This window comes from Salmo salar, chromosome 16 (genome assembly GCF_965601325.2).
Source record: "Salmo salar chromosome 16, fSalSal1, whole genome shotgun sequence".
Taxonomy (NCBI): domain Eukaryota; kingdom Metazoa; phylum Chordata; class Actinopteri; order Salmoniformes; family Salmonidae; genus Salmo; species Salmo salar.
Window position 1 is genome coordinate 41,145,282 of NC_138306.1, and position 23,045 is coordinate 41,168,326.

A 23,045-nucleotide genomic window follows, 5' to 3' on the forward strand; every position below is an offset into this window, starting at 1 on the left:
GAAGGTCAAAAATCTTCGGGACTGGAAGATGGCGTGAACATGAGAGAAGCTGCTCCTCAAAGCCCAGCGAAGGACATGATCTCAGGACAAGCAGCTAAATCAAGCACAGGAAGCTCCTCAATGATGCCTGGTGATGATTCAAGTGATCCTTCTGAAGATGACACAAGTAGAAAAGCAACGTCAGTGAGCAGTCTAGATGGCATCAGCAGTAGAAGTTCATCAGTCAGCGGCTCTGTATGCATAAGATCTACTAAGAAGAGAATGAGTAACCAGAGAGAGGTAGAGCGCAGAAACAGCCAGACGTCTGAGCTCACTGATACAGTCCTGAGACCAAGTGAAGGCACTTTGAGAACTCGAACTGGAAGAGTTGTGAAGCCTGTCAGAAGACTTTTAGAGTCAATGAGTCAAGTGATTGCTGAGCCGGACAAAAGAGAGCATCTAGCTGCCCTGATTCAAGCCTTATCAACTTTTGTTGAAGTGACAGTACCCCAGTGACACAGAAGCCAGAGGATAGATTAAGGAAATGAGATATACTTTATTAGGGGGTCATAGGTTGTATGTATATGGGCATATTTCTACCTGGCAAAGTCTCTTTGCTGTCCTTCTGGATGACTCTTGGTCAAGGTTACCCCTGTGGAGCAAGAACTCTTACCTTATGTCTTAAAGTTTGCTGACATCAAGAAGGGGTGAGTGTAGTAGAGTTAAAATGGTTATTCCAGCAAACTTCAAATTATTAGAATAGTACACAACGCAGAACAGAACAATCAGGTTGAGGGTCAGTGGCCAAAGCCCGCGAACAGGAATATTCCAAGTTCAGACAGGAGGGGGGAGTCAGATCGCTATGATCGCCAGGAACTTTACTTTTGGTTTCTAATTTTAATTGTTGTGCTACTGGTGATGCCTGTTGATGTTAGGTAGGCAGCTACAGTAGCTGAATGATGTTAACATCTTCGGGTTTTGTTTCATTAAATGTATTTTATTTTATCTGGGTGCTTACGTCACCTACTAACTCCCTGGTACTACCCATAGCTCCCGCTCTCCTCAGTCTGAGAAAACACTGAGAGAGAAAGGTACGGGTAGCAGATTACTCCATTGTAGAAGTCCGTAACGTGAAATAAATAAAACGTCCCAAGGTTAATGCTGTAGATATTGTTATAAGGGAGTGTGAGACTATCGAAACACGTAACTTTCAGAGTTTTATTGTTGTTATTAATATATATTAACCATTTTAACTCTACTACACAATGATGGCTACCCCTGTCAAACTAACCCGGACAACGCTGGGCCAACTGTGCGCCGCTCTATGGGACTCCCAATCATGGCCGGCTGTGATACAGCCTGGAATTGAACCTGGGTCTGTAGTGATGCCTCTACCACTGAGATGCAGTACCTTAGACCGCTGCACCACTCTACACCATTCAGCACATGTGGCAAATTACAGTTGATTGATTTGATTTACCACCACCACTTATTTTTAATTCAGTATAAGGACCAGAGTTGAAAACCCCACTGATACTTGTGCACTACTTATTTATTTATGTTTTCGCTTCTTTTTTTGTGTTGTTGGCTGTGGGCCTGGGTTCTGTTTGTTTGTTTAAATACTTTCACAGGTTTCACCGTCTTCGGTTTCTGTTTAAACTGAGAAATCCGATCCTTAGTTGGTGCTACTGCCACCTCCTGGTCTGGAAATGGTTTTTGAAAAGATAAAGATATTTTTGTAACGATGATGCGTGAATCTACATCTGTAACAAAGTTGGTGCTTTTATCACAAATCGAAGGATGTATTTCTTGCTTACCTGCCACACCACGGAGGTATATGAACAACACAAAGCGTCCATGGCTAAATGGCCCACCTTCAGCCTCCTCCTCCACACACATACACGTCAGAAGGTCATCATCGGAAAAGGTCACATGCAATGCAAGCAAGATGTCAGCTTCCTTGTGTTTGTGTTATCTGGTGAGTTCTTATTAAACATATTTTCCAAGTTGTCTTTTAATCTTCAATAATTAAGGTTACCCATTATTGAAAATAGCGATGAAACACATATATACTCGAAGTGTCGGCTCCACTGCAAAATCCCGAACCAGACTAGCTCGCTAATTTAGCAGCAAGACTTCTCAGAATGGAATGGAATGTCATGCCGGTGTTTGGGGCTTGATTCATAACAGTAGAACATGTGCACCAAGCGAAAGTTTATTGCTGTCATTAAAATAATATTATAATATATATATTTGCACTATTGACACTTGCATACGTATTTCAATAGCATAGACAAATTATATGGATATCGTTTACGTTTTGTACAACAGAGTATGACCAGACTATCTGAAGTGATTATTTTGTAACTCTCTGAAAACTGTTATTTTTGAAAATCATACAATATCTAGCAGGCCAAAGTTAGTTCACAATTGTATCTAGTAGGAGGAAACTGTCCATTTCATAAGCAAGATAGGCGTTGTTGTCTTTAACAGTTTTGTTATCAAAATCTCATGAATTGGCAATATCACTTGTTTTAGGTATGTATTGTATGCCTAACAAAGCATCTTGGCCAATCATAATGTGGCTAGAAAAAAAATGTTTCGTAATGTTTTGAGTTTTTCTTATTGTGCATTTCATCCTCCAGCAATGTGTTAGAAGTTTGCTTGTGTCCAGTCCTTCATATTTGCTCCTACACAACAGACCTCGTGTGTGTATATAGGATATGTGGGTTCCTCACAGGTAACAGTGAATGTTCCGCTTGTGATAATCATGCTAATCATTAATTGTATACAGTTTGAATTGTACCTTCCTTTCTGTTTTACAGTTCATTAAGTTCTTAGTTTTAACATTCAAAGTGCTTAGACAGCGGTGTATCAAATCCGTTTCTGCTTTAGCCAACTTGGCCTTGTCCTGCAATGGTTGAATGTGGTTGAATGCACAATTTGTCAGATAAGACTCAAATAATTTTGGTTATGCAGAAATGTGTTCCTCTCTAACTAATACAATGACCATATCTTGCTCTAGGTGCGGTATGCATCAGACAGGGGAGGTGGCCAAAAAGGCTTCTTTGGGGGGTTCTTAGATAACCTCAAGCAGGAGCTCAGCAAGAACAAGGAGATGAAGGAGAACATCAAGAAGTTTCGCGAGGAGGCCAAAAAGCTGGAAGAATCGGAAGCTCTGAATCAAGCTCGGCGGAAATATGTGAATACTCCAATCAATTGAACAGCTTCATTCCTTTATATTTAGGTCAAAATCTGTGGCCCAGCAAATAATATTGAAGCGCGTGTCACGCGTTGTTTCGTTGTCACATCGGACAAAGGATGTTGTTAGGCAGGTTGGATTGGCCAATTTTTGTGATTTTTTTTTTTTTTTGTCTTCACTATTTATAATTTACGCCATTTCACTTTCTTCCTCAGAAAACCATAGAGTCTGAAACTGTGAAGACATCCGAAGTTCTGAAGAAGAAGTTAGGGACCTTCTCAGAGACTGTGAAAGAGGTACTGTACATGTCTGCTGTAGTCACTGTCATCAGCTTTGATCACTGAACTTGAGTATGGTAAATGTAGTGCTGCATGTTGTCAATTAAATGCCAACATGGACATTAATAACATAAGTAGGCCTTTGCCTTCGTCATGTCAACAGAAAGGGTGTGAGTGTCAGACATAAGAAGTTAATGTTCCTGTGTGTCTGTTTTTAGGGTTTGGAAGAGGTCAGTTGTACAGATATAGGGAAGAAGATCAAGGAAGGAATGGAGGAAGCAGCAAAGACAGCCAAGACATCTGCAGAGTCTGTGTCCAAGAGTGGAGGGAAACTGGGAAAGACTGGTGCCTTCAGAGCAATATCACAGGTGAGACCTAAATAGTCAGGGACAAGGTACAAAAAGGACCAATCCAGCACTTCAAAGTCAAATACCTGGTTTGGTCATTTTCACTGCGTTATAGCAACCACTTGCTCCATTTGTCTTGTCACTGCATAAACCAAGTAAGTCTAATGATCAGGAGGAAATGTGCAGAATCAACCCATTGATTAGGTAGCTCATCATAACAGCCCATGCATTTCCTCTTAAGCCTGCTGTATGTGCTCACACAGGGTGTGGAGAGTGTGAAGAAGGAGATTGATGATCTTAATCAGAGTGGGCCCTACCGGGCCCCCAAGAGACTACGGAAGAGGAGCGACTTTTCATCCAAGGCTGCAGAAAATGAACACAAGGTCTTCGAGGCTAATGAGTACGTGCTGCCAGTCTCCCACTCTTATTCAGTATTGCTAGATCTCTAGATCATTACTCAAGTAGAATTGTGTTCAATAACACAACACATTTTTCAGTGCCCAAATTGCACCTTTGGGTGTAATTTGGATAGACAGCCACAGTGAAATGCAGTTCTAGTCTAGATAACTGTTTACTTTCTGCTGTACTATGTCTGGTGGCATGTGCGTGAGCACTGAGCAGTGATCTGTTTTCAAGGGAGGCCATGGGAGTGGTGCTGCACAGGGACTCTAAGTGGTACGCACAGTGGAAGGACTTCAAGGACAACAACATGGTCTTCAACAGTGAGCCTGTCTCTATCACAGTTGTATTTTTTTCACCTGTCTGGTGTCTTTAGTTTTCATTGACGTCTCTAACTATCACCCTTCTGAATCATAATGTAGGATGATATATTAGGATGAATACAGAGCTATTCCTTTAAAATATACTCATAGGCCAGTTTATTAGGTACACCACCTGTTCACGAAAATGTACAGCGATGCAAACGTGTCACCTTTCAGTGAAATTCGCCACGTTTGTAGGAATACTGGCTGTATCCAAGGCTCAGACAATCGTTTACGTAACAACAGAATTCAGCGCAGCACATGACTGAAGAAAGAAGAGGCAACCAACTTAATAGTTACAGCATCAGCGCACACTCTGGAAAGGCAGCTGGCCAGTTACAGCAGCGCGTCCCCTGAACGATAGCGAAGTGGTAACGTTAGGTGAGAAGCCTGACCACACAGACGGGAGTGAGTGCAAAAAAAAGTTACCTTTTTGGCCCTGACCAGTTTACATTCAGGGATGTATCGCTCCTACAAACAGTGAGTCACGTGGACGTGGCTTGCTATATAAAGCAGGCAGACGGGCATAGGCATTCAGTTACTGTTCGATTGAACTTTAGAATGGGTAAAACTAGTGACGTAAGCGACTTTGGGTGTGGAATGATTGTCAGTATCTTAGAAACGGCTGGGCTTTTCACGTACAACAGTGTCTAGAGTTTCCATTGAATGGTGTGACAATGGGGCCACAAACAGACAAATAACGGTGCAGTACAACAGTGGTGTGCAGAATGGCATCTCGAGTTCTTGTCATGGATGGGCTATTTTAGCAGACGACCACACCAGGTTCCACTCCTATCAGATAAAAACAAGAAGAAGCGGCTCCATTGGGCACACGATCACCAACACTGGACAATTGAGGAGTGGAAACACATTGCCTGGTCTGAATAAATCCTGGTTCCTGCAGCTGCGTGATGCCAGCGCGTCAGCATGGACCAACATTCCTGTGGAAGTTTCCGACTTGTAGAATCCATGCCCAGAAGCATTCGGGCTGTTCTGGAGGCAAAGGGGGGTCCGACCGGGTACTAGATGGAGGTGTCAATTGGCTGGTGAGCTTTTATCAAAACATTTTGTATGAATGTCTGACGCTGTAATATGTTTGTCCAGTAGATGGGGCTAAGTTCAAGTGTAAAACTACCAATCAGTGATTAAGTGCTGTGACTTAGGCTCTGTGGGAACCATGCCCATATACAGTGGCTTGTTGCTCTGAGGTGCAGGTGCGTTTGTAAACTTGACCACGTGTCGTTTACTTTTGACTATAAAGATACATTTTTGTTCATTGCCAAATTCAAACTATCGTCATGGTTGCCGGTCAGAAACGTCCCAGTCTCCAAAATCACAGTATTTAAGGGATCTAAACGTAGCCCTGGTGTAGTTTGTGGGGTGTGCAGTAAGGTGTATATGGGGAAAAACCCTCTGCTAGCTGACTGACTGCTGTATCAGTCTGAACACTGTCCTGCTCCTATTAACCTTGTTCATCTTAGAGCTAATGGTCCCATTACTAACGAGCAGCAGGTAATGGGAGGCCAGGGACTACCTGGGAGGCCATGGACTACGTAGGAATAAGGTATGAGAGGCTGGGGACTAGCTGCCTTAAACTGTGTTTCTGTCTTAGGTTTACACCAGTCATCCTCAATAGGTGGACAACGGAACGGGAACAATATGGGCTTGTGCAGGCCAGTCAAGTTCTTCCATACCGATCTCGACAAATGTATTTCTGTATGGACCTCGCTTTGTGCAGGGGAGCATTGTCATGCTGAAACATGAAAGGGCCTTTCCCAAACTTGCAACAAAGTTGGAAGAACAGAGTCATCTAGAATGTCAATGTATGCTGTAGCGTTAAGATTCCCCTTCACCCGAACCATGAAAAACAGCCCCAGACCATTATTCCTCCTCAACCAAACTTTACAGTTGGCACTATGCATTCGGGCAGGTAGCGTTTTCCTGGCATCCACCAAACCCAGATTTGTCTTTCAGACTGCCAGATGGTGAAGAGTAATTCATCACTCCAGAGAACGCGTTTCCACTGCTCCAGAGTCCAATGGCGGCAAGCTTTACACTACTCCTGCTGACACTTGGCATTGCGCATGGTAATCTTAGGCTTGTTTGAGGCTGCTCGGCCATAGAAAACAATTTTATGAAGCTCCCCACGAACAGTTCTTGTGCTGACGTTGCTTCCAGAGGCAGTTTGGAACTCGGTAGTGAGTGTTGCAACTGGTGCTTCAGTACTCAGCGGTCCTGTTCTGTGAGCTTGTGTGGCCTACCACTTCCCGGCTGAGCTGTCGTTGCTCCTAGATGTTTCCACTTCACAATAACAGCACTTACAGTTGACCAGAGCAGCTCTAGCAGGGTAGAAATTTAACGAACTGACTTGTTGGAAAAGTGGCATCCTATGACAGTGCCACGTTGAAAGTCACTGAACTTCAGTAATGCCATTTTACTGCCAATGTTTGTCAATGGAGACTGTGTGCTTGATTTTATACTCCTGTCAGCAACAGGTGTGGGTGAAATAGCCGAGTTCACTCATTTTAAGGGGTGTCCTCTTACTTTTGTGTATATATCAGTACCTGTCAAAAGTTTGGACACACCTACTCATTCTAGGGTTTTTCTTTATTTTTACTATTTTGTACATTGTAGAATAATAGTGAAGACATCAAAACTATGAAATAATACATATGGAATCATGTCGTAACCAAGAAAGTGTTAAAGAAATCAAGATATATGTTAGTCCCCTGGTATGTATTTCAATTAACAGGTGTGCCTTGTTCATTTGTGGAATTTCTTTCCTTAATGTGTTTGAGCCAAATCAGTTGGGGTGGTATACAGAAATTTGGTAAAAGACCAAGTCCATATTATGCAAGAATGGCTCAAATAAGCAAAGAGAAACGACAGTCCATCATTAATTTAAGACATGAAGGTCAGTCAATCTGGAACATTTTATGAACTTTGAAAGTTTCTTCCAGTGCAGTCGCAAAAACCATCAAGCGCTATGATGAAACTGGCTTTCATGAGGACCGCCACAGGAATGGAAGACCCAGAAATACCTCTGCTGCAGAGGATAAGTTCATTAGAGTTACCAGCCTCAAAAAATAAATGCTTCACAGAGTTCATGTAAAAGACACATCTCAACATCAACTGTTCAGAGGAGACTGTGTGAATCAGGCCTTCGTGGTCAATTTGCAGCAAAGAAACTACTACTAAAGGACACGAAGAAGAGACTTGCTTGGGGCAAGAAACACGAACAATGGACATTCGACTGGTGGAAATCTGTCCTTTTGGTCTAATGAGTCCAAATTTGAGATTTTTGGTTCCAATCGCCGTGTCTTTGTGAGACACAGAGTAGGTGAACGGATGATCTCTGCTTGTATGGTTCCCACCGTGAAGCATGGAGGAGGTGTGATTGATGGTGCTTTGCTGGTGACACTGTCAGTGATTTTATTTAGAATTCAAGGCGATACACCATCACATCTGGTTTGACCTTAGTCCCACTATCATTCGTTTTTCAACAGGATAATGACCCTACACACCTCCACGCTATATACTCGCTATTTGACCAAGGAGAGTGATGGAGTGCCGCATCAGATGGCCTGGCCTCCACAATCACCCGACCTCAATCCAATTTGGGATGAGTTGGACCGCAGAGTGAAGGAAAAGCAGCCAACAAGTGCTCAGCATATGTGGGAACACCTTCAAGACTGTTGGAAAAACATTCCAGATGATGCTGGTGTAGAGAAGTCAAAAGGCAAAGGGTGGCTACTTTGAAGAATCTCATATTAAAATATATTTAACACATTTTTGGTTACTACATGATTCCATATGTGTTATTTCATAGTTTTGATGTCTTCCCTAATTATATTACAAAGTAAAAATAAGGAAACCTACTCATTCAAGGGTTTGTGTCCAACCTTTTGACTGGTACTGTGTGTGTATATGTATATATGTTTTTATATTTTTGTTTAGTGTAGTATTTGAATACTCAATTTCTTGTTCCATGTATAAGGCTACAGTGTAAACCAGACACTAGCCTTATACATGGAACAAGCAATTGAGTATTACCAAAGAAACAGCGCTGACAAAATGTTTCTGACTGGTGAAAAGGAGCTATGAATGATATACAGTAATGACATTGTGAAAAGTCAATAGAAATGCTGTGGTATTGACTTCCTTTCCTTTTGTAGCATCAGTCACAACCGAGTCATCAATCGCAGAGCTATGGTGTACATTGACCCACAGCTCAGTCCCCATGTTTGATCCATATGATCCAACTCGCTGTCCTGGCTTTGGGAAAATACTGTACATATGCTGAGTCCAACCCCACCCTGTAACCCTGTGTGTGATGTTGATGCACTGTGACTAAATGACTCACTCTGCCCTCTCTTCCCAGGGTTCTTTGAGATGAAGATGAAGTATGATGAAAGCGAGAATGCCCTCATCAGAGCGTCTCGTGCCGTCACAGATAAAATGACCGACGTCCTAGGTAACCTATTCACTTCTCCATACCACCAACCCCAATCACATCAGCCTTTGGTAGGTGGGCTCTGTCTTTTGTTCTTGTCTAACTTTGTTTGTGTGTCTGGTCAGGTGGGCTCTTCTCCAAGACAGAGATGTCAGAGGTGCTGACAGAGATTCTGAAGGTGGACCCATTGTTCGACAAGGATGTCTTCCTCAAGCAGTGTGAATTTGCCATCATACCCAATGTACAGGAGGTGAAGAAAGATATTTCCTCTGACATTGGTGTGGTACAAATCGTGATGAAGGTATACAGGAAGAACACAGGTTGTTCTTTTCGAGCTGAAGACACTTGGGAATGAACCCTTCCGTGTATGTCACTGCAGTTAGAGACACCAGATACATTTTTCGGTCTGCGACCTTCAACATTAGTCTCAAGTCTCACTTAAATCAGGTGAATATCCAGATGAATTGTAAAATCAATGGAGCACTTTCTTCACTGTCCAGATACATTTTATTGCTATTTTTGTCTATCTGCAGTGTCTCATGAGGTGTGGATATCACCGTACCTACTTGCCTTACCTCTCTCTCTGTCTCTCTCTGTGTGTCTGTCTCTCTCTGTGTGTCTGTCTCTCTCTGTGTGTCTGTCTCTCTGTGTGTGTCTGTAGGCCATGATCCGAGGGGAGCTTGAGGTGCTGAAGGACTGGTGTTATGAAGCCGTAAGCACTTTTATTGACCAATGGATCGGCTAGTCATTTGTACACCAGCAGAAGATGAATCGATTATTTTGAAGTACTGTAAATGGTGACCTGTACATTTTTTCCTGCCGTTGCTGTTTGCCACACATCTGTCTTGTTCATAGACGTACAGCCAGCTGGCCCACCCCATCCAATAGGCCAAGGCTATGGGCCTGCAGTTCCACTCTAAGATCCTGGACATAGACAACATTGTTGTGAGTTAATCTTTTGCAATAAACACTTCCTGTTATTGGTTTATGGGATGTTCTTTTCTAATAGTGTCTTTTTATGGTGTGTTCTCAGCTGGCCATGGGGAAGATGATGGAGCAGGGCCCGGTGCTGATCATCACCTTCCAGGCCCAGCTGGTCATGGTGATCCGCAACACTAAAGGCGACGTCATAGAAGGAGACCCTGTGAGTAGAATACACCCGCCATCTCTACGCTGGAAATAAGGATTACATTGTAAAAGTATTAAAACAGGGATGTTTTTGTCTCTTAGCTTGTCTAATCAGGCAAGGCAATGTTTCAGACCCGGGGTGCATTTCAATAGTCTAAAGTGGCTTCCTCCCCTCGTCTTTCAATGGCGCCCTGCTGACTGTCATCCAGGCTCCACATGAAAGCATCCAGGGCCCGTTAGAACCTTCGTAGGAGCATCGTTAAATCTCTGAGCTGTTTCCCAAAACCATCACTATTAACGATGCACTTGAATACATTCATAATCTAACACCTGCCTCAGACTACACGTAGAACAGCTAAGTGCGTTGTTAGATGCTTTTTTTGTTGCCCTCCGGCGTCACTTTATACACAGAAGATCTCCGCTAAACATAGAAACACATGGTTCATCTGTCTCTCTGTGACCACCAATAACCTCAGAACTAAGTTGACTACAGATAAAGTTACCAATGTCTTGGCAATTGATACAAACAAGCGATGTATAAAAAGATGCTTCAAATGAAAACTGAGATGACTGCATTAAAATAAACAGTAGGCTATAGGCCTTTTACAATCATATTGAAATGCATTTTAATGGTCAAGATATTTTGCTACTTGTCTGTATTTTGTCTCTATACACTGAGTATACCAAACATTAGGAACATCTTCCTAATAATGGATGGGCAGCCGCAGGAAGCTGGCGCTCCCTCAGTCTGGTGCAGGGCACTGCTAGGGGATTTATGAAGGCTGGGCTGTTATGTCCTGTACTGTTGATGACGCAACTTTTGTTGCCCTTTGTCTCTGGGCTGAGAGACAACAGGCTAGCCAGGGTGGTACAGTGTACACTTTGTCTCTGGGCTGAGAGAGAACAGGCTAGCCAGGGTGGTACAGTGTACACTTTCGACACACGTTCCAAAGGATTCAAAATGGATTTCATTTGTGCAATTTGCCAATACCTCTGATCGTCATTATGTGTTTGCCAACAGGACCAGGGGCTGAGGATGATGTACGTATGGGCCCTGTGTCGAGACCAGGAGGAGCTCAACCCTTATGCAGCCTGGAGACTCCTGGACATCTCTGCCTCCAGCACTGAACAGATCCTCTGATAGGCCCACACACACGGCTGGAAGACCGAGGAGGGGAGGCGGGCTGGACAGGGGAACATGGAATTACCACAGGGACATGAACAAGCAGTGCTAGCCCTGTCAGCAACCCAGCGATCTCCTCCCCTAACATTGCTTTGGGTGGCCCGCTGTGGACTGCCTCGTCTGGCTGCCCCTCATGGACCAGACTGGTGGTGTTCACAGACCAGGATAGAGGAGACCCAGACTGGATGGACCTGTGCTCCCACTAGGTGACAGTGGAGGCAGTAGACCACTCAAGCAGTGTCTGGCTGTCTCACACCATGGTTTGATAAGTTGATACTGTCCTCCTCTCCTAGACTTCATTATGTTCACTAGAGGATGAAGTGAAGGGTGTCTTTAATGCCTTTGTCGAATCCCTTCCCAGTTTGGGGAGGACATCTTGGATGCCATGTGGTCCGCCAATGCCCGAGACCAGGGATGGACAACTTTGGTGGGGGCCACAGAAAATCTGAACTCCTCATGAACTCCTCAAGTCTACGTACCCACATCTATACCCACACATAAAGTCAGAGCCAGTTAATTACCTGCAATTCTACACATTTTGCCATTGGGCGAGATACATTTTTTAATGATATCTGAGTGAGTGACTAACAAAATCAATGGGGGCATCCCCAGTCGGTAGATAGTCTATCGCCCAGCTATGTAAACACATTTACCAATCCAAAAACTGTTAGGTAAGATGGGCTAATTGAGTTACTGTCTGAGATAGCAAGAGAAACCACTGCTGCACAACCAAATGTTGAAATTGCACTTTGTGTATTGTACCATTTTAACTATCAACAGTAAATTGAGACCCACGACTGAGTTCCCTAAAAAAAAATGTTTATTTATATATCTACTCATTCGAGGGTTTTTCTTTATTTTGACTATTTTCTACATTGTAAAACTATGAAATAACACACATGGAATCATGTACATTTTTTACATTTTAGTCATTTAACAGACGCTCTTATCCAGAGCGACTTACAGTAGTGAATGCATACATTTCATACATTTTTTTGTACTGGCCCCCCGTGCGAATCGAACCCACAACCCTGGCGTTGCACACACCATGCTGGCGTTGCAAACACCATGCTCTACCAACTGAGCCACAGGGAAGGCCAATAACCAAAGAATATATTTTGGATTTTTCAAAGTAGCCACCCTTTGCCTTGATGACAGCTTTGCACACTCTTGGCATTCTCTCAAGCAGCTTCATCTGGAATGCTTTTCCAACATTCTTGAAGGAGTTCCCACATACGCTGAGCATTTGTTGGCTAATTTTCCTTCACTCTGCGGTCCAACTCATCCCAAACCATTTCATTTGGGTTGAGGTCAGGTGATTGTGCAGGCCAGGTTATCTGATGCAGCACTCCACTCTCCTTCTTGGTCAAATAGCCCTTACATAGCCTGGAGGTGTGTTTTGGGTCATTGTCCTATTGAAAAACAAATCAAAGTCCCACTAAGCGCAAACCATCGCTGCAGAATGCTGTGGTAGCCATGCTGATTAAGTGTTCCTTGAATTCTAAATAAATCACCAGCAAAGCACCATCATACCACCACCTCCATGCTTCATGGTTGGAACCACACATGCAGAGATCATCCGTTTACCTACTCTGCGTCTCACAAAGACACGGCGGGTGGAACCAAAAATCTCAAATTTGGACTCATCAGCCATCCACCGGTCTAATGTCCATTGCTCGTGTTTCTTGGACCAAGCAAGCCTCTTCTTATTTATGTCTTTTAGTAGTGGTTTCTTTGCTACAAATTGACCATGAAGGCCTGATTCAGGGTCTCCTCTGAACAGCTGATGTTGAGATGTCTGTTACTTGAACTCTGAAGCATTTATTTGGGCTGCAATTTCAGAGGGCTGGTAACTAATGAACTTATCCTCTGCAGCAGAGGTAACTCTGGGTCTTTCCTGTGGCGGTCCTCATGAGAACCAGTCTCATCATAGCGCTTGATGGTTTTTGCGACTGCACTTGAAGAAACCTTCAAAGTTCTTGAAATGTTCCATATTGTCTGACCTTCATGTCGTAAAGTAATGATGGACTGTCGTTTCTTTTTGCTTATTTGAGCTGTTCTTGCCATAATATGGACTTGGTCTTTTACCAAATAGGGATATCTTTTGTATACCACCCCTACCTTGTCACAACACAACTGATTGGCTCAAATGCATTATGAAAGGAAAGAAATTCCACAAATTCATTTAACAAGGCACACCTGTTAATTAAAATGCATTCCAGGTGACTACCTCCATGAAGCTGTTTGACAGAATGCCAAGAGCGTGCAAAGCTGTCAAGGTGGCTACTTTGAAGAATCTCAAATATAATATATATTGATTTGTTTAACACTTTTTTTGGTTACTACATGATTCCATATGTGTTATTTCATAGTTTGTCGTCGCTATTATTCTACAATGTAGAAAATAGTAAAAATGGAAAAACCCTTGAATGAGTAGGTGTGTCCAAACTTTTGAATGGTGTGTGTTTGTGTGTGATTTATTTTTTATCAAATCAATGTAAACACAACATGCAATAATTTTGATGATTTTACTGTGCTACAGTTCATAAGTCATTTTAAATAAATTCATTAGGCCCTAATCTATGGATTTCACATGACTTCGCAGGGGCGCAGCCTGGGAGGGAAGGGGCCCACCCACTGGGGAGCCAGGCCCAGCTAATCAGAATTAGTTTTTCCCCACAAAAGGGCTTTAAATTACAAACAAATACTCCTCAGTTTCATCAGCTGTAGGGGTGGCTGGTCTCAAACGATCCCGCTGGTGAAAAAGCTGGTTAGACGTACTGCCAAATTCTCTAAATGAAGTTGGAGGCTGCTTATGTCAGAGAAATGTACCGTAATTTCCAGACTATTGAGCGCACCTGAATATAAGCCGCACCCACTGAATTTAAAAATAAATATTATTTTGAACATAAATAAGCCGCACATGTCTATAAGCCGCAGGTGCCTACCAGTACATTGAAACAAATTAACTTTACACAGGCTTTAACAAAACACGGCTTGCAACAAAAAATAAAAAAATTAGCAGTAAGCTTTAGTTGTCTTTTTGCACTGAGTCAATTCCTCACGCTGCTGTTTCCAATGTCTTATCGACTCATTAAGACCAAGCTCCCGTGCAGCAGCTCTATTTCCTTTTCCAACAGCCAGATCAATTGCCTTCAACTTGAAAGCTGCATCATATGCATTTCTGACTACCGTAATCAGAATGATGGGAAGTTTGAGAGCGCTCGATTTAATCTAAACCGTAAACAAAAAGGTTGTTTGACCTTAACCCATTCGGCAATTTCATTGGTCTAATGAAAGCTTCATGCCGCCAAAAAACTGAGCACGTCACAGAATGTGTTTTTTTGTTGAGAAAATAAATTTGAAAGCGGGAAAAATCCATATATTAGCCGCGTCATTGTTTAAGCCGCGAGGTTCAAAGCGTGGGAAAAAAGTTGCGGCTTATAGTCCGGAAATTACGGTACATAAAATTCTGGCAACACCTCTGGTGGACATTCCTGCAGTTATTATGCCATTTGCATGCTCCCTTAAAATGTGATACATCTGTGGTATTGTGTTGTATGAAAACTGCCCATTTTAGAGTGGCTGTTTTATTGTTCACAGCACAAGGTACACCTGTGTAATGATCATGCCATTTTAATCAGCTTCTTGATATGCCACACCTGCCAGGTGAATGGATTATCTTGGCAAATGAGAAATGCTCACTAACAGGGATGTTAACAAATTGATGCTCAAAGTTGGGGGGAGAAGCTTTTTGTGCTTATGGAAAATATCTGGGATCTTTTATTTCAGCTCATGAAACATGGGACCAACATGTAGCGTTTATTTTATTTCAGATATTCTATCGTTTGGAAATTGATCCGCAGGCCTACAAATGTATCCGCGGCTCGCCAGTTGGCCACCCCTGCCATAAACCCACATTTGTATGATAGCCCAGTCTAATTGTTGAATTTAATCTATTTATTATGAAGGGAAACAATTACGCTGCACTGCTTAACAGCCCTATCACAGTGGTGCCATGCACACAGGCCTAGTCAGATCTCTGGAGGCAGATGTTTATGTACATGTGGATCATGCACACAGGCCTAGTCAGATCTCTGGAGGCAGATGTTTATGTACATGTGGATCATGCACACAGGCCTAGTCAGATCTCTGGAGGCAGATGTTTATGTACATGTGGATCATGCACACAGGCCTAGTCAGATCTCTGGAGGCAGATGTTTATGTACATGTGGATCATGCACACAGGCCTAGTCAGATCTCTGGAGGCAGATGTTTATGTACATGTGGATCATGCACACAGGCCTAGTCAGATCTCTGGAGGCAGATGTTTATGTACATGTGGATCATGCACACAGGCCTAGTCAGATCTCTGGAGGCAGATGTTTATGTACATGTGGATCTTCCACTGTTCTGACAAGCTCATTTTATGGTGATTTTCTGTTACACCACCCCCCCCCCCCCCCCTCCACAGTTGAGACTTGCCAAAAGGAGTCTCAACTTAAGAATAATTATGTCTGAATTCCATCCATGATGTATTTGTACATAGAAAACAAATCATAATGGCAAACTTCTTGTTTTGTCTTAAGGTTCTACTGCAGTCATTTGAGTGTCAACCTGCGTAGATTATAAAACTTTACACTGCTGTGGTTAAGTCATATTTTATTCACTAACAGTATTCTTGTTTTTCTCCCAAAAACTGGTGTCCCAAGTTGTCCTCTCCTGTCCTAAGGTGAGAGCCTGACTGACTACACACCGCGCTACGATAGGAGGCGTTACCATGTCTGATGTCACACATTACCTCCGTGAGGGTGGACAGCACAGCGAGTAGAATATAGAGAAGCAGGGCCTGCTGATGACAATGTGTACATGTGGATGCTCCCAGCTCTGATGCACCAGGATTGATTACCCGGGCCTTTGGAACGTGAGGGAAGCCTGATGAACAAGTCCACCTCCTGCCTGTAGAGTCACCCGCACTATTCCAGGGCTGTCTGCGATAATGGATCCCCCAGGAGGTTGTAGCTCCCTACTGGGCTGCCCATCGGTCACACTGCACCCCCACTTTACAGCCAGTGGAGGGGGGGTGGGGGGTGGTGGTCTATCACACACAGTCCACCAAGAGGCAAAAACGCATCCAGACCACCCCAGGAGAATTCCCCACAGACCACCCCAGGAGAATTCCCCACAGACCACCCCAGGAGAATTCCCCACAGACCACCCCAGGAGAATTCCCCACAGACCACCCCAGAGAATTCCCCACAGACTATGGCAGTCAGAGAAAAGTCAGCCACAAACACATTGACCTGGAGAGGACCTGACATACAAATGCATATGAATACTATTACTCATGGCTATGTAAGCAGCCTTTACAAACAAACACACAATTGGCAGGGATTTTTAGACATGCCAGCTGAGGTCTGCTTTAACACATACACCTTGCCCTGCCAAGACCCAGAGAGACCCAGAGAGAGGGAGTTCTCCCTCGTTGGACTGATAAGTGCTGAGACACAATCAGCCTGACACGCTGGCTGGCAGGTGGGCTGTGACATGCACTAAGTGACAGATGCTCAATAAGGAAACCTCCTACCTAGAGGATTTATTGACCTGTGAGACACATACATGCACACACACACCACTCTAAACCTCACACATTTAATGTTTTAGAGCTTTAAAAGACTTCCACTACCAAGTCCTCATAAAGGAACCTTGTTTTTCCCCTCATGTACTGTAAAGTACCCTGAGAACACATTACGTTTCCACTGAATGCTGTGCATGACTGAATTGTTGAGATTGTGTAGGTTGGCTGGTATTTTCCCTTACGGTAAACTTCCATAGTTGAGTGCCATCAAACTAGTATTCATTTCTAATATGGGTGATTGTTAATGGTACAATGGATGGCTACAACAATCAAACCAGTAGTAGTAGTAGTTTTTAAAGGCTCATAAAAAACAACTGTGGTGCACGTTAATGATGTGGTGCACACAACTGTGGTGCACATTAATGGTCCCGTGTGGCTCAGTTGGTAGAGCATGGTGTTTGCAATGCCAGGGTTGTGGGTTCGATTCCCACGGGGGACCAGTACAGAGAAAAACATGTATGAAATGTATGCATTCACTACTGTAAGTCGCTCTGGATAAGAGCGTCTGCTAAATGACTAAAATGTAAAAATGTAATAAATGTATCATTCTATTTGGTGTTATTGCATCAGTTCTGCCAAGTTATTGGATTTTTCTCAAGTGGGGGTGTGTGTTGCAGTGGGGCACTGTGCCATTATTAGTGTATGTGTGTAACAGTCATGGTAAAGGTCAGGAGGTGTCCAGGGGAGAGAGTGTTCGAGACAGGGCTGTTGATCTGTGTGTCTCGAGTGGACCACACTTCTGAGTGAACCATGGCCTAACTGAAGTACTTCTCAGAGAGAGTGAGTGTGCGGGCTTACGTGTGCCGAGTGGCTGTGTGCCGAATGGAGTACAGTAACAAGGCAGTGTGCCGAATGAAGTACAGTAACAAGGCTGTGTGCTGAATGGAGTACAGTAACAAGGCTGTGTGCCGAATGGAGTACAGTAACAAGGCTGTGTGCCGAATGGAGTACAGTAACAAGGCTGTGTGCCGAATGGAGTACAGTAACAAGGCTGTGTGCTGAATGGAGTACAGTAACAAGGCAGTGTGCCAAATGGAGTACAGTAACAAGGCAGTGTGCCGAATGGAGTACAGTAACAAGGCAGTGTGCTGAATGGAGTACAGTAACAAGGCAGTGTGCTGAATGGAGTACAGTAACAAGGCAGTGTGCCAAATGGAGTACAGTAACAAGGCAGTGTGCCGAATGGAGTACAGTAACAAGGCAGTGTGCTGAATGGAGTACAGTAACAAGGCAGTGTGCTGAATGGAGTACAGTAACAAGGCAGTGTGCCGAATGGAGTACAGTAACAAGGCAGTGTGCTGAATGGAGTACAGTAACAAGGCAGTGTGCTGAATGGAGTACAGTAACAAGGCAGTGTGCCGAATGGAGTACAGTAACAAGGCTGTGTGCTGAATGGAGTACAGTAACAAGGCAGTGTGCTGAATGGAGTACAGTAACAAGGCAGTGTGCTGAATGGAGTACAGTAACAAGGCAGTGTGCTGAATGGAGTACAGTAACAAGGCAGTGTGCTGAATGGAGTACAGTAACAAGGCAGTGTGCTGAATGGAGTACAGTAACAAGGCAGTGTGCTGAATGGAGTACAGTAACAAGGCTGTGTGCTGAATGGAGTACAGTAACAAGGCAGTGTGCTGAATGGAGTACAGTAACAAGGCAGTGTGCTGAATGGAGTACAGTAACAAGGCAGTGTGCTGAATGGAGTACAGTAACAAGGCAGTGTGCTGAATGGAGTACAGTAACAAGGCAGTGTGCTGAATGGAGTACAGTAACAAGGCAGTGTGCTGTACACCGAAGTTATCTCCCTCTCACTGTGTTTGTTATTCCCCAGAGTCAACAGGTTCAGTGTCTCGTTAATCCCCTGGTCTTACTGGGTATTGTTCTGTAATACACCGTCAAGGTTAAATCACACTTTTAATACTTTACTATGCAGTGGAATTAGCTTGGTCTTGAGAGTATTATAATCAATGTTCCTCTGCAACTTTCACATTTCTGGGGGGATATTGCTTTTTCTTAAAAGGTTATCTTTTCCGAAAGCTTCTGTTATTGCTGTAGTGAGTGATGATGTCCATGACCTTCCAGCTTAGATCGCTACATTTCTTCCTCAAATTAACTCCAATCATAGCCATATCTCATTTTCATACCTCTTTTCTCCCACAGCATAAGCCGTCTATCAGATGTGCGGAAAAACCAACGTGGGCACGTGTCATGAATATATCTACCACTAATCGAATAGAGGCCATTTTTTATTTTATTTTTTCTGATGATTTATTTAGCATTGGAGATGAGGGGCTGGGATGGTGTGTCATAGTAATGTGTTAGGACTGTGCTCTGACCACTCTCCTCTCTGTCCCTGCACAACTCGACGGAGAGGCGAAGGGTACAGGGGACTGTGCCGGGACTCACAGCCCACACGTTAGTGTCACATCTGTGGGTATTTGCAGTTTGTGGCCGCTGACAGGCGCTCTTTGGGCCTGCAGACAATGGGCTTATAAACACTGCTTCAGGTCGCCTGGGGCCGACGAAGAGGGCGAGAAGAGCCAAGAGGAGGCACAACCTTTCCTCGCTCTCCTAGCGCGCTCCCTCCACAAATGTAATCACCCTTCCACCCTCCACACACACTCCTCTAATTGTGAGGGTGGATTCTTTACGGGAATCTATGATTCTGCTGTGTAAGAGGAAAAGGATGGCAAACCCTGTTTGAATCGATCGTAGAGCTTCTCCTTCCCCCCCAAGCCTCCTTTGGTGCTGTATAGGGCGGCCATTTGTCAGAAGATTTAGTGGCCAGTCATATCTGCCTTTGTCGGGAGGGAGGGAGGGAGACAGGGATCATTTCTATAAAAGTACAAAAGGATCCGGGCTGTAAATACAACTTCCTGTCTCAACCACTCACCAATGGCTTCATAATGAGGCCCCAGACAGCGTACCTGGGATTAGTGTATATATATTGCACACCGCATACTGTCTGTATAAGTTAGTGTATGACTGACAAAGTAATGGGTTAGTGATTGAAATCAAGGATGTATTTCTCTTTCAGTATGTAAATTGAGTTCCATTGAAAAGTGAGCGACCACACAGACTAATGGAATGGATGGTCTTTGAGTAAAAGGAGAAGTAGTGAAGATAACAGCTGAGAGAAGAGAAGCCCTGTCTGTGTTGGGGGCTGCCATAGTATAGAAATTATTGTTATAACAGAGAACCATACACAAGGTGTGTATATATATATATATATATGTATATACTCCCCTCCCAACACCTATGCTGCTGCTCTGACAGACTCACCTCAGACTTGTGGTTGGGGCCCCTCTCCCCTTCCCTCAAGCGATTGTTTGCTCTGGTCTAGCGACAGTTAATCCATAAAGTAAATCAGAGCATGGAGTGGGCCACAGGGCAGTCCTGCTTTCAACGCCCTATCAATAACCGTAATGATGATGAAGGTCCTATTGGATTTAGATTTTGACTTGATTAGCTTCTTGCTGCATGCTTCTTGCCTGGATGGTGTCTCAGAACAGCCAAGGGGAGAACAAAACTGTAGCTGTTACTACAATTTCAAATATCATGAAAATGTCTACATTTCAGATGTTTCAAAAACATTGTTCTGTTATTAGTAGTTTTACTATATGATTGTTGGGTTCAATGAGACAATTTTGCTTACATTGTCCTGCTTAGAGGGGGGCAACGGTCGGTTGAGTATCGTGCGCGACTTCCGGAGGTAGTGTTCAAGACGTGAGAAATACACAGGTTTACATTACAGTAATATCTCTTGAGAATCGATACCTCTCGAACGAGAATAGACCCTAAGTTTCCTCACCACCCAGACGTTCTATCAGTTATTACAAAAACCCACTGAATCGCAACAGGGTAGGCCATCGACACCACCAGGCATTCATCACAATGCGGAAGCAGATAGAAGGCAACTCGGGTCAGGAGGATCCCCTCCATAGAGAAACAATGGGGAGATGCAGATAGAAGGGTAACCCGATCATGGTCCTGGATAGCATTGAACAAGTTGAAGCAGTTGGGCTGGACCATCAAGCCTGGCTGGACCATCGAGCCTGGCTGGAACAAAACCTGTAGCTCTCCAGTGGTTGGTGACCATTGTCGTAAAGAAACTTGGAATTATTTTTCAATTGTTCTTTTTTTCAGCTTTTCATTCAAAATTTACAGCGGTTCAGGCTATTTCCCCTTAGCATGGTTGGTTTACTGTACTGCACTATTAGCATGACTGTGAAATGACTGGAGGGATAAAATATGGCGGTCCCATCAATAGTAATGGAGGTCAGGGTTATAGTGAGCAGTGTGCCAGAGGAATTTGACAGCTGGAGAATGAGTATGAGGAGGGGGGGAAAGGGAAAGGGTTGTGGATCAAATAGAGACAAACCATAGGGTAGAACTACTGCTGCTGATAGACAGGTCTTTAGTCACAGTTGTAGACCATTTGAGTGACTTCACAAGAACTAGGAAGGCAACCATTCACCACAATTAGCTACAGCTGGCTTTGCTCAGAAAAGGGGACTAACGCAAAGGTCATGAACACTTCTATAGTATTTGCATTTTACTGATCAGGGGTTTTGAGCATGTCCATTTGTTACAAAAAAATTAGCTGCTACACACAATTCATTATGGGGAAGTACTGTATATGGAATGACTTTAAAGAACTGAACCCAAAGTTGTATTTATTGTATTCATAGTACTGTAATAATATGGTACAGTAATTAAGTCATAATGGTGTCTTTCATTTATTAAAGATGACTAAGTTGCACTGTGACTTACATAATTATGCATGCTAATTCCAGATGTTAAAATCTATGAATTAGTATTATTATAATTTTTTTTACATCACTTTTTCCATCTTAATTTTCAAAAATGTACTTAACTTTTTTGACCTCACTGTTCCCATGTGAAGATGATATGGGCTAATAGACTTCAAAGAGTAAAAGTCATTAACAACTACAAAAAATGTACTCTTTCCTTCTGCTGTGAGTTAATTCCCATAGACTGCTGTGCACCAGTGATCCACAGTGCCTTGGCTCAGCACAGGGAAAGGACTGTTGTCCTTGACGACCAGAGGTATAAGTGACTTATTATTCCTGGAATATTGAGGTCCCATAATGTCATACTGCTAGAACCTCTATAGGAGAGCCCAGCCCTGATTTCCCTCAAGGAGGAAAGAAGGTTAAAACTGATGCTTTTATAAAAAAAATTCAACTGCAGTACTTCCTGTACTTTGTCTATAACATCTGTTTATCTGTTTGTCTGCCTCTCTCTACCCTCTTCCATTTCTCCCATACAAAAGGCCAATCAAGAGAGAACATCATTTTAACTAAGGAGCGGCTCATGGCTCCATAAAAGGCGTGGCCGGGGGTGTCTGGTGAGACGGCTGGGAGTGACGGATAGATCCGGCTCTGCCTGACAGAATAAATAGCAGCATTAGCAGAGCTACAGCTGGCCTCCGCTGCCGCTTACTGGCCTATGAAATGTGCCATGTGGCAGTGCCTGGGCCTCACGTGCGTGATGAATGGCTTATATTCCTCGCTAAAGCATATTAAAGTCAGATCACATGATGGATAGCAGACGGAGGGGAGGAGGAGGTAAAGAGACGGCGGTAGGAGGGAAGGAGGAGGAGATTCAGGAAGCAGGGGAAGATTGATAAAATATGTAAAAGGAGGAAATTAAATATCAAAATCAGCGTAGCGTCTCCCCCCACCTCCCTTTACTGGTGACTGATAGAGAGCAGAGCCAATTAGAATTTGTAATGCCCCCCTTCTCCCCCCCCCCTCTTTTTTAACCTTTATTTAACTAGGTAAGTCAGTTAAGAACAAATTGTTATTTATGTTACCACCTCCAAACCCGGATGATGCTGGGACAATTGTGCGCCGCTCTATGAGACTCCCAATCACGGCCGGATGTGATACAGCCTGAAATCCAACCAGGGGCTGTAGTGACGCCTCTTGCACTGAGATGCAGTGCCTTAGACCGCTGCGCCACTCGGGAGCCCTGAATCACTCCCTCCTCTCTTCCTCTCTCACCACCCTGGTCTAGTGAATACCTTCATGGCTCCATTGAAGCTTCTTGGGCAGTT

At 43.7% G+C, this 23,045-nt stretch overlaps 1 protein-coding gene across 3 annotated transcripts; it reads left to right on the forward strand.

Moving 5' to 3' along the window:
* Positions 1-11,205, forward strand: LOC106573571 (mitochondrial import inner membrane translocase subunit TIM44). Of its 3 annotated transcripts, XM_014148719.3 has the most exons (12): positions 1-1,957; positions 3,005-3,181; positions 3,397-3,477; positions 3,678-3,827; positions 4,070-4,206; positions 4,443-4,528; positions 8,949-9,041; positions 9,146-9,270; positions 9,682-9,732; positions 9,876-9,965; positions 10,054-10,164; positions 11,170-11,205. In XM_014148719.3, exons 1-10 carry the CDS (start codon positions 1,724-1,726, stop codon positions 9,906-9,908), a joined length of 1,167 nt encoding a protein of 388 aa, XP_014004194.2. In that variant the 5' UTR covers positions 1-1,723; the 3' UTR covers positions 9,909-9,965; positions 10,054-10,164; positions 11,170-11,205. The 3 variants fall into 3 exon arrangements, with proteins under 3 accessions (XP_014004194.2, XP_014004193.2, XP_082818842.1); XM_014148718.3 differs by lacking the exons at positions 10,054-10,164; positions 11,170-11,205 and having other exon boundaries at positions 9,146-9,467; positions 9,876-9,948; XM_082962716.1 differs by lacking the exons at positions 9,876-9,965; positions 10,054-10,164; positions 11,170-11,205 and having other exon boundaries at positions 9,146-9,732.
* The last annotated feature ends 11,840 nt before the right edge of the window (positions 11,206-23,045 follow it).